General features: G+C 41.0%; 2 protein-coding genes across 3 annotated transcripts in view; both read left to right on the forward strand.

Moving 5' to 3' along the window:
• Positions 1-1,686, forward strand: part of zgc:101744 (uncharacterized protein LOC541409 homolog) — a 12,332-nt gene extending 10,646 nt beyond the window's left edge. Inside the window, exons 5-6 of the mRNA XM_017410159.3 lie at positions 1,021-1,189; positions 1,327-1,686. Coding sequence (XP_017265648.1) covers positions 1,021-1,189; positions 1,327-1,364 — 207 coding nt within the window. The 3' untranslated portion in view covers positions 1,365-1,686. The remainder of the gene's footprint in view (positions 1-1,020; positions 1,190-1,326) is intronic.
• Positions 1,687-2,996: 1,310 nt separating this feature from the next.
• Positions 2,997-13,896, forward strand: part of diras1b (DIRAS family, GTP-binding RAS-like 1b) — a 23,068-nt gene continuing 12,168 nt past the window's right edge. The window contains exon 1 of one of the 2 annotated variants that reach the window (XM_025005476.2): positions 2,997-4,028. The gene's annotated coding sequence lies outside the window, so the exon portion shown is untranslated. Of the gene's footprint in view, positions 4,029-5,106; positions 5,466-13,896 lie in introns of those variants that run through there. The other variant, XM_017416747.3, reaches the window with a different exon arrangement.

Consider the following 13,896-nt stretch of genomic DNA (forward strand, 5'->3'; position numbering starts at 1 on the left):
TTTTTGTTTGACATTATTATTTTTTTGATTGAATACTACTTTTTTTTGTTTGACATGATTTTTTTTTGATTGAGTACTCCTTTTTTTGTTTGACATGATTTTTTTTTTGATTGAATAATTGTGAAACAAATCTAACTCCATAATTATCTTTGCAAAATTATATTTGCAATGATTGGGATTTTGTTTAGTAGGTAGTTGTATAATGATAAAATATCAAAGGTTTGCAGACTGAATCCGTTTCCTACTGTGTTGCGGTTTACCTGAAGTTTGTGTGATGAGATAAAATATGGAATTCTGATCGCAAAATATTTTCCCATTTCCAATTTTCCTGTTAAATGCAGGATTTCAGCTGCTCAAAATGCTAAAATCCTCCTGAATGTCTGATCCAGACTGCAGGACAGTTGTCCACTTTATCTTAAATAAGCTTAGATCAAAAAGGAGTGGACATCTGTTAAATTTTTTAATGTGGTTTTGCATGAATGGATGCAACAGCATGTTGTTCCTGAGTTTGAGTTAATTTAATGGCAAAATGCAACATTTGATACATAAGTTTTCTAATTAATTTATGTCTCTTGACCTGTTGTTGAATTTTAGAAAATTTGTAAATGGTTTTGAGACAGTGACCTCACATATCAGCTTGTCCTGCTTTTCACTGCATTCAAAGTGACCTTACAATCCCATTATCACAGTGTCCAATTCGTAAATTTAATCTGGGAGAAAACAGGATTAAAAACAATGTCTCATCCTGTATTGTGTGTGATGGTAAATAAAAAAATGGCAGCATTACAAGACGGTACACATTTCAGCAAGATGCCTGCATGTCTTTTATTGAATGCACAAGTTTTTTGGTTTTAAGACTGCTAATATTTTTGTCATTTGTTAATAATCAGACTGTTCAGATTCTGCAGCTTCTTGGTTTTATGTCAGATGGCCAAGAAGTGAAAGAACCAGACAGTTTCTTTTTAAAGGAAGAGAAAGAGTCACATTTTATCTAAAATCTGCTCTCTGCTCTCTCCTCAGTGCCTCTTCCTTATCTGGTGTATGGCTCCGGTGACGTGGAACGGTTCCGACATCTTGTACAGCCGTGTGATCCGGCCATTTTTCTTGAAACACCAGGCTACCATGGACACCATGGTGAATGACCTGACTGCCAAGGCTAAGAACATCACTGAGACCGTCACAAAGGAGGGTCAGTCTCCATCAGTATACATAAACATGTAACAACATTCACATGTTCAATCATGTGGTCCTATGGACTGAAATTTTTCTATTGACTTTTTTAACCTTTTAGTAAAGTAGTTTTTTTATTTGTTTTTTTTCTGTCAGCTGTTAACCGGGCCCTCAGCCATGAGAAGGATCAGTAAGAACCACGGAAGGCTTTGTGTGTGTTTGTCTGTTCACCTTTTTGTTTGTCCACGTCTTTTCGTGGTGGATGGTGCTGATCAACTTGCATTTCACGGTGAACTGAAGTTTCCCCCTCCCGAAAATTAAAAAAAAAAAAAACAATAAAAAAATATATATATTTGTGCATCCACATGGGTTTACTGCCATCAGTACTGGGAGGACACTTAATGAAACTGTGACCCTTCTGTGTGATCTTATTGTCTTTGTTGTGACAGAGGATAGGAAAATACGTTTATAGCAAAAAAAAAGAAACAATTCATGTTTGCTTGCACATTTTAGACACTCGAGGTACAATCAATATTTAAAACCTAATCTATAATATTTACAGATGAATGAAGTAAAAGTAATCTCAGGAAATTTGAAGATCACCTTTTCCTTAAAATGTCTTAATAAACCACTTTCTTACATTGCTAATCATGTAATCACTTCTCATATAAGCCTTATTCCTACGTGTGCCAGGCAGAATTCAGCCTGTTTGAGGTACTAGGGAGGTTCTCAAGCTTTAACAGGAACTGGAAAACTTCTCTTTTAATTTGTCTTAATTTATTATACTATATTGATTTAAAAAAAATAAAACTGGAACACTGACTAACTAAAGCAATGATGTGTCTGTGTCTGGCTCTAAACCTTCAGACTTATTTTACCTCTGCGTATCAGTGTTTGGTCCATATTGCAGCGTTCATGCACCTGTGCTTTTTGTAATTGTTTTTACAGCTGTGATAAGGGGGGCATTTTTTATCAATAACCTCTGAAGGTTTGGTTCTACATTAATATTTTAAATTGGATTGACTTAGTCTGCCACAATTGTAAGTGGTGTCTGTTTTTGAGAGCGAGTAACCATTGTAGAGCGGAGAAAAGCACAGATTTCTTTTGCATAAATTGACATTTCGAATGTGGGACTAAAAGAAATGATCAATGCTGTGTCGCTCTGTTGCTACACACCCACTTGATCTTTTTGATCGGTCACCCTCCACTGCAGTTACCATCATTCAGTCGGCCTAACCATCCAGGCATTAATTAGTGTTTGGCTCTGTATTTACGCTTCACGGGCTCTGAATGGGAGGCCGTTTGTGTTTGTGCGCTGGACGTAATGCTCGGGAAGTGGTGGACGGAGCCAGTGTGCTGGGTCGCACAGCGCCAGGGGGAAAGGAGGGCACCCGTCTGGAAAAGGCTTCTGCGAGGATGTGTCTGCTGCGCATTTGTTGCGTTTCGCCCACTGATGGCCAAAAGGTTATTGATTTCTACATAAAATTGGATCCAGAAACCAATTATTGCATTGTGCTGCTGTGTGGGCTGAATCAAAGCCTGGCTATCGAGTGTTGGCCCTGTAAGTGCTTGGGAGGAAGGGAGAACTGACAAGAAAGGAGCAAAGTGTGTAATTTTTCAGCTGCCTCGTTCCTTTTAGAAACATTTCTTAAAATATGGGCCCCAGAGATGGATACTTCATTTATCTCTAAAGGGAAATTCTATTCAGTCTTTACTGTAATTCTCCTAATTAAGATCCAAAACAACCAGTTGTCTTCAGAGGTCACCTAATTGTGTATTTTAATCTCAGTATAAATCCAGCTGTTCTGTGAAGGCCTCAGAGGTTTGTTCCTGAACGTTAATGTGAGCATCATGAAGACCAAGGAACACACCAGACAGGTGAGGGGTAAAGTTATTGAAGCTTAAAGCAGGTTTAGGTTATCAAACAGTATCCCAGGCATTCTACGTGTCACTGTTCAGCCCATCATCTAAAAATGTAAAGAGTACTGCTAACCTGCCAAGACTTGGCCATCCACCTAAACTGACTGGAGAGCATTTAGCAGCCAAGAAGGCTGTGGTAACTCTGGAGGAGCTGTGGAGGTCCACAGCTTAGGTGGGACAACCTGCCCACAGGACAACTATTAGTCATTTCTTCCACAAATCTGAACTTTATGGAAGAGTGGCAAAAACAAAAATCCATTGTTGAAAGAAACCCAGAAGTCCTGTTTGCAGTTTGACACAAGCCATGTAGGGACACAGCAAACCTGTTGAAGAAGCTGCTCTGCTCAGATCAAATCAGAACTTCACTTTCTGGCCTAAATGCAAACCTAGTGCTGCACAGAGTCGATGGGGAAACGGGTGAGGCTAAATACAGAGCAATCCTGGAAGAAAACCTGTTCTTGGCTGCAGAAGACCTGAGACGGGGGTGGAGGTTCACCTTCCAGCAAGACGACGACCCAAAACATCCAACCAAAGCTACAGTGGAGTGGGTTAGATCAAAACATATTTATGTGTTAGAATTGTTCAAATCTAAGTTGAACTGGGAATCTGTGGCAAGAATTGAAAATTACTGTTTGGATGCTCTCCATCCTGTCTGATATTATCAATCATTAATCGTATTATTTATACCTTCAGTTTTAATATCTGGTATATAGACACTTAAAAACTTAAAATTCACTTACTTTAAAAACTTATTTAAAATACTGCAAAGTAATTCAGTTCAATGGGAAATTGCTTCATTCATTCATTCATTCATTCATTCATTCAAGCTTTCTGCACAAGACAGTAAAATCCCCGTCAACAGGCTCGTTACACCCAGTGCAGTTCCTCCGCTGACCGACAGAGGGAGCCAAACGCAGCGCGATCTGGACCCAGAGATGGTGAGTCATACAGCGGGAGCGTCACGAGCAAACGCAGCTCACAGGGTCTGATCTGACACGGCCTTAGCATGATTTTAGCTCCAGGGAGAGGCGTGCAGGCGTTTAAACGCGATATTAACATGACGCAGATGACAAAAAGACAATCTGGACGCAAATGACTTGAGTTTTGGAAAAATTGTAGTGTCCTTTTATGAGCTCTTAAAACATACCGTCTGGTACACAGAGCTTCATCTGTCAGCATTTAGGATTAATTTTTCTGCCCACTGCGTGTTTACCTAATAAATCTGTATGATGATGTGAACAGTTCTGCCGCTTCCTCAAGTCGCTGTCCATGGTGCTGATCAGTCAACCAGCAGCCTTTTGTTCCTCAGGATTTAGTTATTTTATTATCTGCAGCTCCGAGCCAAAGGAAACTGGCTGAAATACTTTTAAAGGCCTAGCATCCCTTGAGGGAATGCATATTGGCCGCCGCATTTCCTGCCAAAGATTTGGATTGAATTCATCATGCTGAGGCATGACAGAGTTGTAGCTGTTTTAGTCAAGCCTTGAAAATAACGTGTTGTAGACTCTCAGCTACTACATCACATTTTAGTTCAATATCTGTAATGTTGACTGAGTTATATCCCTCTTTGTGTTGGCTAGCAAACACAAAGATCCTGCGCAATATCTTAGCCCTCAGGTTATGTCTTGTGGACCAATCTCAGCTACTACCACACCAACTTTTATGTCAATATCGGTAAAACTTACTGTGTTATAGCCATTTTTTTGTTTTTAATAAAAGTTAGCTATGGCGGCCATCTTGAAGCGGGTTGACTCCAAAAGTTAATCAGTCATAGATGCACATCCAGTGATTATTTCCTGAAAGTTTCATTAAAATTGGTCAAGCTATTCATGAGATATTTTGCTAACAGACAGACACGAACCTAAACATTGTCGTCCGCCTTAACCTTTCTGCGGCGGGTGGTAATGTGAAATGATGCTGCCACATAAAAAAGCTATTAAACAGGGTCTTAAATAGCTACAGTTTTTTTTATTGATGGGCCATGAATGTTAACAGAAATGCATCATATTTCCGGTCCATTGCGCATTTTCTGGTTAGTTTCAGGATCCGAGCACCAGATGGTCAAATTCCCATAATTCCACCCGTATTTATTTTCCTTTGTGCGTCCTGCCAGCAGGAAGTGTTTTAAAGTGGAAGAAAAGCCCGGTGTGGACAGACAGGGAGAGGGCAGAGCGCCTCCCACGTCCTATCTGCGAACAGGAGAGTGTGTGAGAGAGTGTGAGTGTGTGTGTGTGTGTGCGTGTGTCTGGTGGTGGTGTTGGAGATCGGACGACATGAGCTGTACATGAAGCCGCGTAAAATGCTTTAAGACGCTTTGTGATCCATCCCTCTGAACCGAGGACGAGCCTGAAGCGGAGCCGCAACATCACGGTCAGGTACGGGATGGATGGAGATTTCTTTTGTAAAATGATTATTATTGTTTATTTACGCAAAGATGTTAAAGGTGCTGGGGCTTAGAGAAGCCGCGGTCCTCGTGCCTAGCCTGGCTGGCTGCTGCGCGCGCAGGATCCCTGCTGTTCACCACCATCACCGATCCCGCATTTATGCGTTTTAATCCATTTTGGTTCAAATTCGTCCACATCACGACTCTTAGTTCTGTTAGGTAACATAGATGCCTATATAGCTGTGCGGACATATTGGAAGGAGAGTGCGTAGGAGATGATGAAGCTGGCAGGATTATTTTTTTTATTTTTTATTATTGTTTTGGGAAGTTAAAGGCAGTGAGAGGTGGGGATGACTTGGGAACAATGCGCCGCTTTGAGATGGTGATCCTCTGGTATTTATGAATGAACCGAGCGCAGTAGGGTGGTCTGTAATGGCGTTGCGCAGCCCCTTCCTGACTACAGCCGAGGCGGGCGATGCGCGCGCCAGCATCACGCTGTAAAGAATGACGCCGACGTGACGCATTGAAGCCCGATTTCTGAGGCAACTGTCGCGCTTAAGCCTCCCATCTGGACGCGCGCGCGTCTTATAGAGGGGTCGCCTCCTCCATTTGTGTTCTCGGTGCGATGGATGGATGGAGGGAGGCGAAGGGAGGCATCATGACGCACAGAAGGAACTGTGAACCATTTAGGCCCCCTTCTATGCGCATGTGACTCAACTTCCTGTGTGTAAGTGTGCGCGTGCGTGCGTGCGCGAGGGGTGCAGGGTTTGAAAGAGGAGAGGAGAGGAGAGGGGGAGTTATGGCTGTAAATCCTGTGAGTGGAGCGTTAAAGAGTGTGACAGAGCGGCGCAGAGATGCAGACTTTTAAAAAACGTGCTGCTGGAAGATAAGAGGATGGATGTGGTCCTGCCTGTCTTTCTGACTGCCTGTCTGTCTGTCTGTCTGTCTGTCTGTCTGTCTGGAATGGTCACGGTACAGTTGCATAACAACAAACCGAGGCAGGATAAAGAAATGACTCAATACTTGGTAACAGGCACGAGCCAAGCACTGATGAAGGTGAGGATTTCAGTGATGGATCTTTTGCAGCTTTGGGACAAACAAACCTGCTTGAGACTAATCTGGGATATCAGTGACAGCCACATACAGAGTGAGGTGTGAACTGATCCTCCTGTGTTTCATCAAACAATATCAAAATATTGAGAAAATATAACTTTAAAAAAACCCATTTTGTATAAATATGCACCTATTTGAAAAGCTGTACCCCTCCAGATGTACAGACTAAAACCTAAACAAATTTATTCTCAAAAGAAAAAGAATCTCCAGTGCTACAGAGCAAGTAAAAGTGGGGCTGGGTGTTTATCTGTTAGCAAAATATCTCACTAACCACTGGACTGGTTTGAATGAAACTCACAGAAAGTAATCAATAGGTGTACATCTATTACTGATTAACTTTTAGAGTCAATTCAAAATGGCCACTACAGCCAACTGACCTTAAAACACACACAAATGACTAACTCAGTCAGTTTTATAGACACTTGACTAAAATTTAGAGTGGTAGCTCCAATAATTGTTAGCTGATGGTGGATGAGGACCTTAAAGTCCAGGCAGCAGATGGAAGGCAGGTGGAATTCAAAGAGTGTTTTTTATTAAAGTTTAACAAAACCTAAAATGAGCAGATATGACAAACAAACATCCCACAGGACAGGATTTACATAAAAGCATCTGGCAGAGTGAAAACAATGAGCTTCTATTTGCTGGAGGGGAGCGGTGAGTGAGTGGGAACAGGTGTGGTGATTACAGATGGTTGACAGGTGTCAGGGCAAACAGGTTAGCTGAGGACAAAACTACGACTGTAGACTAAAGGGAAAGTTAGAATTGTCAGACTGAATGGGTACTAAACACTGACTGCAAATAAAAACAAAAACAAGGTCACTGAAAACCTGAAGCAGGAGAAGCAAATCAAACCATAACGAAGCTCACAACACTCCAAATATGTGACGGTAGTAGCTGAGCGTCATACCCAGCATACTCCAAACGCTACATTGTCTCTTATAATCTTGGCATTAACTGTTGGAGTCAACGCTGTGTCTGTTAGCAAAATATCATGTGAACCATTGAATGGATTTTATTGAAAATCACTGGGTGCACATCTAACTGACTCATCTTTTGGAGTGAACCCATGTCAAGGTGGCCGCCAATATTGTGGTATTTTCAGTGCTGTAACTCTCGTTTCTCAATTTAAGATAAAAACTCTGGCATGAAAGGCAGCGGGCAGCCTTGATATCATTGATAGACCAGTTGTAAATGTAGTGATGCTGCTTGTTTTTGTCAATCAGATGGTTTTAAAAGTAAGAACTTTACATTTAACCCGTCACCAGACACACCTTTGTTGTATTGAATTATCTATCACAGCTGAGACTCAGTTTAAAGGTGAAATGGCAGACTTTAGATTGATGTTTTGGCAATTTTTAAAAAATAGTTTAAAAAAAATTGTTATGTACAGCATGTGTCCATCTGTAGTAAATTCTGCCTAACATCTGTTTTAATACTGAAGCAGTGTTTTAGTTTTCCTGATGATAATAAAGCTTCTATGGGCCATCCTTATTTAAGAGGATTTTCTTAATTCTGCAGACAACTAAGACCAGAAGGACTTTCCTTGAGCTTTATGCAGTCTGTGACCTCAAAGTAACGTTCTGATCAGACACCAGCCACTCATTAAACACTTTCAAACATTGTTCATAAAATAATCCAAACTGGCTTGGCAGGTCTGAGAGCAGTTGGATTCCCTTCTCCTTTCACCTTTTTCACCTTGTAGTTCTCGGAGCTGGATCAACTCGTATTATTTTAACAATCGATCTCCTCTGAACAGATCAATAGACTCAGTCCAACCTGTCACCGTCTGTTACTGCAGGGATCCTTCTAAAGCACGCCCCGCCTGTTTGGAGTTATTGCTTTAGTCGTGTCAGGGCCCAAAGAGCATCTAAAAACGGGCTTTCATGACATGAATAAATAAAAATATATAAGCCTGACTAAAATAAGCATTGCTACTCTGGTATTAGTGCTGCAGACAGAGTATCTTTGTCGGTACTGTTAGCCCTGTGTGTGTGTTCATATGTGTGTCTCAGACTAGCAGGGATTAGCAGGGTCATGTGGAGAGAGCAGAAGGAGCAACCCAGGGATCCCGAGGTTGCACTAATACTCGGCATACTAACACCCACTCCAACACTGACTGCTGCTGCACAGGACCAGCATGGTGACGGGAAATGTTTATTTATTTGTTCTCATGCAAACTAATATGAGAGGACTGGCAAGCATCAAGGGGCTTTTTTTTAAAGCAATTAGGACATAACAGATATCTGAGACTGAAAAAATACAAAATTATCAAAGCTAATATGAAGCTAGTTTTCATTTGTTACATTTAAACACCCACTCCAGGATGGATCATCCCCTGTGAGGACTTTTGGTAAATTTAAGGAGATATTGTCAGTAAAAACTTAACCTTTCCAGGCATTAGTTCATGCTGAGTCAAAGAGGAGCACCAGAGGACTACAGAGTCCTAATGGTCTTAACACAGAGACTGTTGGTAACCCAAGTCCTGGGAATTGGGTCCCTGCACAGCAGGACACAAGAGGAGAAGAGCTTAAGCTCAATAAGCGGCTCCTGTGAGCTCAGAGCTGAGTCTGCTGCAGCAGGTGGCTCCATGAGAAGCATCATCACACTCAGAAACCAAAGAAACGACAGCTTCGGTAAGAATTTGTTGAGGAATGAATCACTGAAGCTAAAACAAGCAGCGCAGAGCAGCTAATAGTTAAAAGCAACCTCTTTTAGCTTGTAGCTGACCATAGCTAAAGGCTAAAATCAGCAAAACCATAACTAAAAGCTTAAGTTAAAACTATAGCTGAAAGATAAAGATAGCAAAACAGTAGCCAAACTATAGCTGAAGGCTAAAATTAGCAAAACAGTAGATAAATACTAAATTAGTAAAGCTGTAGCTAAAATTAGCACAACCATAGCTAAAAGTTTAAATAAATTGAACAGTAAATAGAAGCTAAAATTAACAAATCACTTTTAATTAATTAATTGCCTTAAATGAAAACTGTAGCTAAAAGATAAATTAGCACAGCTGTAGCTACACAGAAGGTAGATTTTGCAAAACAGATGCTAAATTTTCAAGCAGTAAAACCACAGCCAAAAGCTAAACAAAACAGGAAAAGACAAAAGTGGAGGCATTACGCTGAGGCGGATTTCAGAGAACAATGTTTTAAAAAAAAAAAAAAACTGAAGAGATTTCCATGTATTTCTGTGGGGAAAATGTTTGTAAATGAAGTTAAATGTTTCAAAAAGTATTGAAATTATAAACACTCCTAGCACACTATTCCCGATGGAGCTGAATATTTTGATATATTAAAGTAGCACAAAGTTGAAAGAAGTCGTTTGAGTGTGAAAAACATACAGAAGAAACTATAAACAGGAAAACAGTGAATGCTGACTCAGCATTCACATCGTTACATCTTGACTGACTTAAATCCTATAATTTTAGTGATCCGACTCAGTGCTGTTCTGCTGTTTGGAAAGAATTAATAAATGTTTTGCTTCTTTATACAAATTTTCATTTGATCTAAATATGCTTGCAGTGACTGAATAATTAATTTGGATGACAAAACAAAATGTACAGCCTTATTTAGAGCTCTCAGACGGTTTATTCGCCTTTTAAAATTGCAAGAACTTGTATGGATCCTATAACAGCTGCGATCTTGTTGGCGTTGTTGATATATTTAGAAATATGCACGCTCAGTACACTGTGCAAAACGTCTCTGAAGTAAGTGCTTTTAAATGGTTATGCAGAAGGTTGTGCACTGTGCTGCACATCGTTTTACTTTGGAGCCAGAGTAGCTCGTCTCGTAAACACGAGCAATCCCATTTTTCATTTATCTTTACTTATTTACTTTTATCGAAGGGCATTAAGCCGTTTCAGTGAGCATTTATAACACACACGCAGGCAACACATTCTGTTGTGAAGACAGATTGCTTCCTTTCTTTGCATCATCACCATCCTACAAACTCCCACAGGCAGCAGATGAAAAAAACGCACAGCTTCTGTTCCCTTATCCAGAAAAATACGAAGATACCAATGAAACAGAACCATGATTTTTTTTGTAAAAAAAAATTAAAAAAGTCACATTCTGTCTGCATTTCATGGGTGTCACAGCAGGTGTGAGTGCAGCGAAGCAGCAGCGAGACCGAATCAAAATTTATGAGCTGAAACTCCACAGTCTGCTCAAACCTAATGAAAACGCCCGAGTCCTAAAATTGCCTTGCTAAAAACGCTGATTAATTCCTGCAGTGCAACACACACACACACACACATTTGTTAAAACCTGAGCCAATCCATGCAGAGAGAACAGGGATTCTTCTGCTTCACTACACACACACACGCAGTCACACACCTACTGACAGTCTGACAGCTGAGGGAACTTTGTGCAGGCTTCACACTCTGCGACAAGTGTGTGCTTCTCTACACACACACACACACACACACTGACAGAAAAGGACAGAACATTTCAGAACGACCTGGAGCTGATAATCTGTTGATCGTGTAAAACCACTCATCACCAAATAGCCATGTATCCACGGCATTCCGGTATGAGCACCCTGATTAAAACCCTTTCCTGCGGAGACACCATGGGACTGCTTTATTTAATCACTCTCTTGATCTGCTGAACGGCGCCGTGTGTTTGATGCTGCTTAATGCGCCTCTTTGATGCCGCTGCCTGAGTGGATCTCTCGAGGCAAATTACACGAGCATATTTTTGGCTAAAGGTGACATTTCTTTGCGCTCTCCATGAAAAAAAAAGCAAGTGGAGATTCTATTTTTTTGTTTTGAAAGAATGAATGAATGAAAAGAGAAGGAGCCCTGTTTGGTTCGAGCCAAACTGATCTGCTAATGGAGTCTGGCTGCGCTGCCACACAGATGCATTTAAAGAGTACCATTAATTCATTAAAGAGCTGCAGCTCTCTCATTTCAAATTAAAAGCTTAGCGTTCCTTTGAGGAATGCATATCGCCCGCCACCGTTCATGTCTTAGACAAAGATCATCTTGTGTTGCAATTTGACAAAGTTATGGCCATTTTGTTAAACCTTGAAAATAGCATTAAGTGCAATCTGATGTGACGCTGTGATACCTTGGATGATCTGTTAGTGCTTGAAATATGTGTTGGGGAAGACTCTCAGCAACTACCACACCGAGTTTCAGTTTAATATCTGTAAAAGTCACAGAGTTTTAGCTATTTATGTGTAGACTGAGGTTGATTAGCTGTGGCAGCCAACTGGACTTGGGTTGACTCCAGAGTTAATCAGTTGTAGATGTATAATCAATGTTGATTTTATAAGAATTTCATTAAAATCCATCCAATGGTTCATGAGATATTTTGCTAACAAACTAATAGCATTGACTCCAACTGTTAATGCCAATGTTTCAAGCAAAGATGTGGCACAATGTGTTGTGTGCAAAGTATGTGTTGGAGACGATGCTCAGCTACTACCACACCTAATTTTGATTCAATACCTGTAAATATGACTGAGTTATAGCCCTTATTCTGTTTTCTAAGCTCGGTTGGCTGTGGCGGCCATCTTGATTTGAGTTGATTCTAAAATTTGGTCAATGATAGAGATCAATACAATGAATACTTTCTAAAAGTTTCATTAAAATTTAGTTGGTGGTTTTGATGGTGGTATAGGCAAACAAACCCAAACAAAGACATGGCAGCGTTATCCCGCTGCCTTTGCCCTCAGCGGCGGGCGATAACAAAACAAGAAAAAAAGAGGCTAAATATGGAGCGATGGCTCACATTGCGGAGGGGCTCCATTAAACTGAAAACCTCAGTGCCAAGGACAAATGTGACTGAGTGGAAGTGCAGTATGTGTGTCACCTGTGTGTACAGTTACAGCTGCTGAGAGGGAGAGAGAGACGGCTAATTTTAGCTCAGGTGGAAAAAAAGAGAGAGAGAAAGGAGAAAAAAAAAGACGCAGGAGAGAGCGGAGGAAGGTTTTTGATGAGCAGAAGCTGAAATCTACAGCTAAAATAAATAATAATTAAAGAACAGGTTCCAAGAGACAGACCGTCACGGCCTGGAGAGACACGATCCATTGATTAAAAACCACAGAAGCTTTAGTTTATTGATCAAACAGCACGGTGACCTGGGGAGGGAGAGGAGGGAGAGGAGGGGAGACGAAGAGGGAACCAGCAGGCGGGAGCTCAGGGAGCACGTCCGACACACACAATCATACACTCAGCAGGCAGATTAACGCGCTTATCTTTCAAATCCTCACAGAAATCCTGACAAATGTGAAACGTGTACTTTTGTTAGTGTAGACATTTATTACCCTGGTTCAAATAAAGGGGATTAAAGGAATGCATATCGCCCGCTGTCTTTCATGTCAGAGCTCTAGAATCGTCTTGTGTGAGAAATGACCTATCAGACAGCTAACTTTATGAGAAGTTATGCTCAGAATATGTGTTGTGAATGACTCTCAGCTACTACCACACCAACCTTTAGCTCAATATCTGTAAAACTGACTGAGTTGTATCCATTTTTGTGTTCCCCAAGATCAGTTGGCTGTGGCAGCCATCTTGAATCACACTGACTGTCGAAGTTAATCAGCTGTAGCTGTAGTTCCAACGATTCATTTCTGCAAGTTTCACTAAAATCCCTTCAGGGATTCATAAAATACTTTGCTAACAGACACACAGACAGAGGGAGACTTGGTCAAAAACATTTTCACCCACGTTTCGCCTTTCAGCTGCGGGCGTTAATTTTGTCAGGGCAGGAAATTATTCATTTAGCAAAATTTAACCAGTGGACAACATTTTAATAAAGACTGCTAAACCACTGGTTTTCGGGTGATACACAATCCTTCAAGACATTTTAGGCCTTAAACTTTGTATTGAACCCAATCAGGTTTTTGGAGGATCCACATTGAGTCTAAATTTCAAATATGCTTTTGTTTAAACCAGATCTTAAGGACAAATTTAGCTCTAAAGATTCTTGAAGCTCCACTCTGACCCCTTTAAGCCATGAAAAAACTGGATCAGGGCAGCAAAAACCTCTTTTTTTTTTGGTTTGGCACCAAGAACTAAATCATAGTAACAAAAGGGCCTAATAAAATACAGTGACACCTATTTAAAATGCTAATAAGAGCGGCATAAAGTCCCACCTTCCGCCATCATAAATAACACTAATTAGAGCTTTCACAGTGAACTGAAACAATAAAGTTAAACACAAATCCATCCATCCATTATCTTCCGCTTATCCGGGGTCGGGTCGCGGGGGCAGCAGCCTAAGCAGGGAGACCCAGACTTCCCTCTCCCCAGCCACTTGGGCCAGCTCCTCCGGGGGAATCCCAAGGCGTTCCCAGGCCAGCCG

This window comes from Kryptolebias marmoratus, linkage group LG10, assembly GCF_001649575.2.
Source record: "Kryptolebias marmoratus isolate JLee-2015 linkage group LG10, ASM164957v2, whole genome shotgun sequence".
Taxonomy (NCBI): Eukaryota; Metazoa; Chordata; class Actinopteri; order Cyprinodontiformes; family Rivulidae; genus Kryptolebias; species Kryptolebias marmoratus.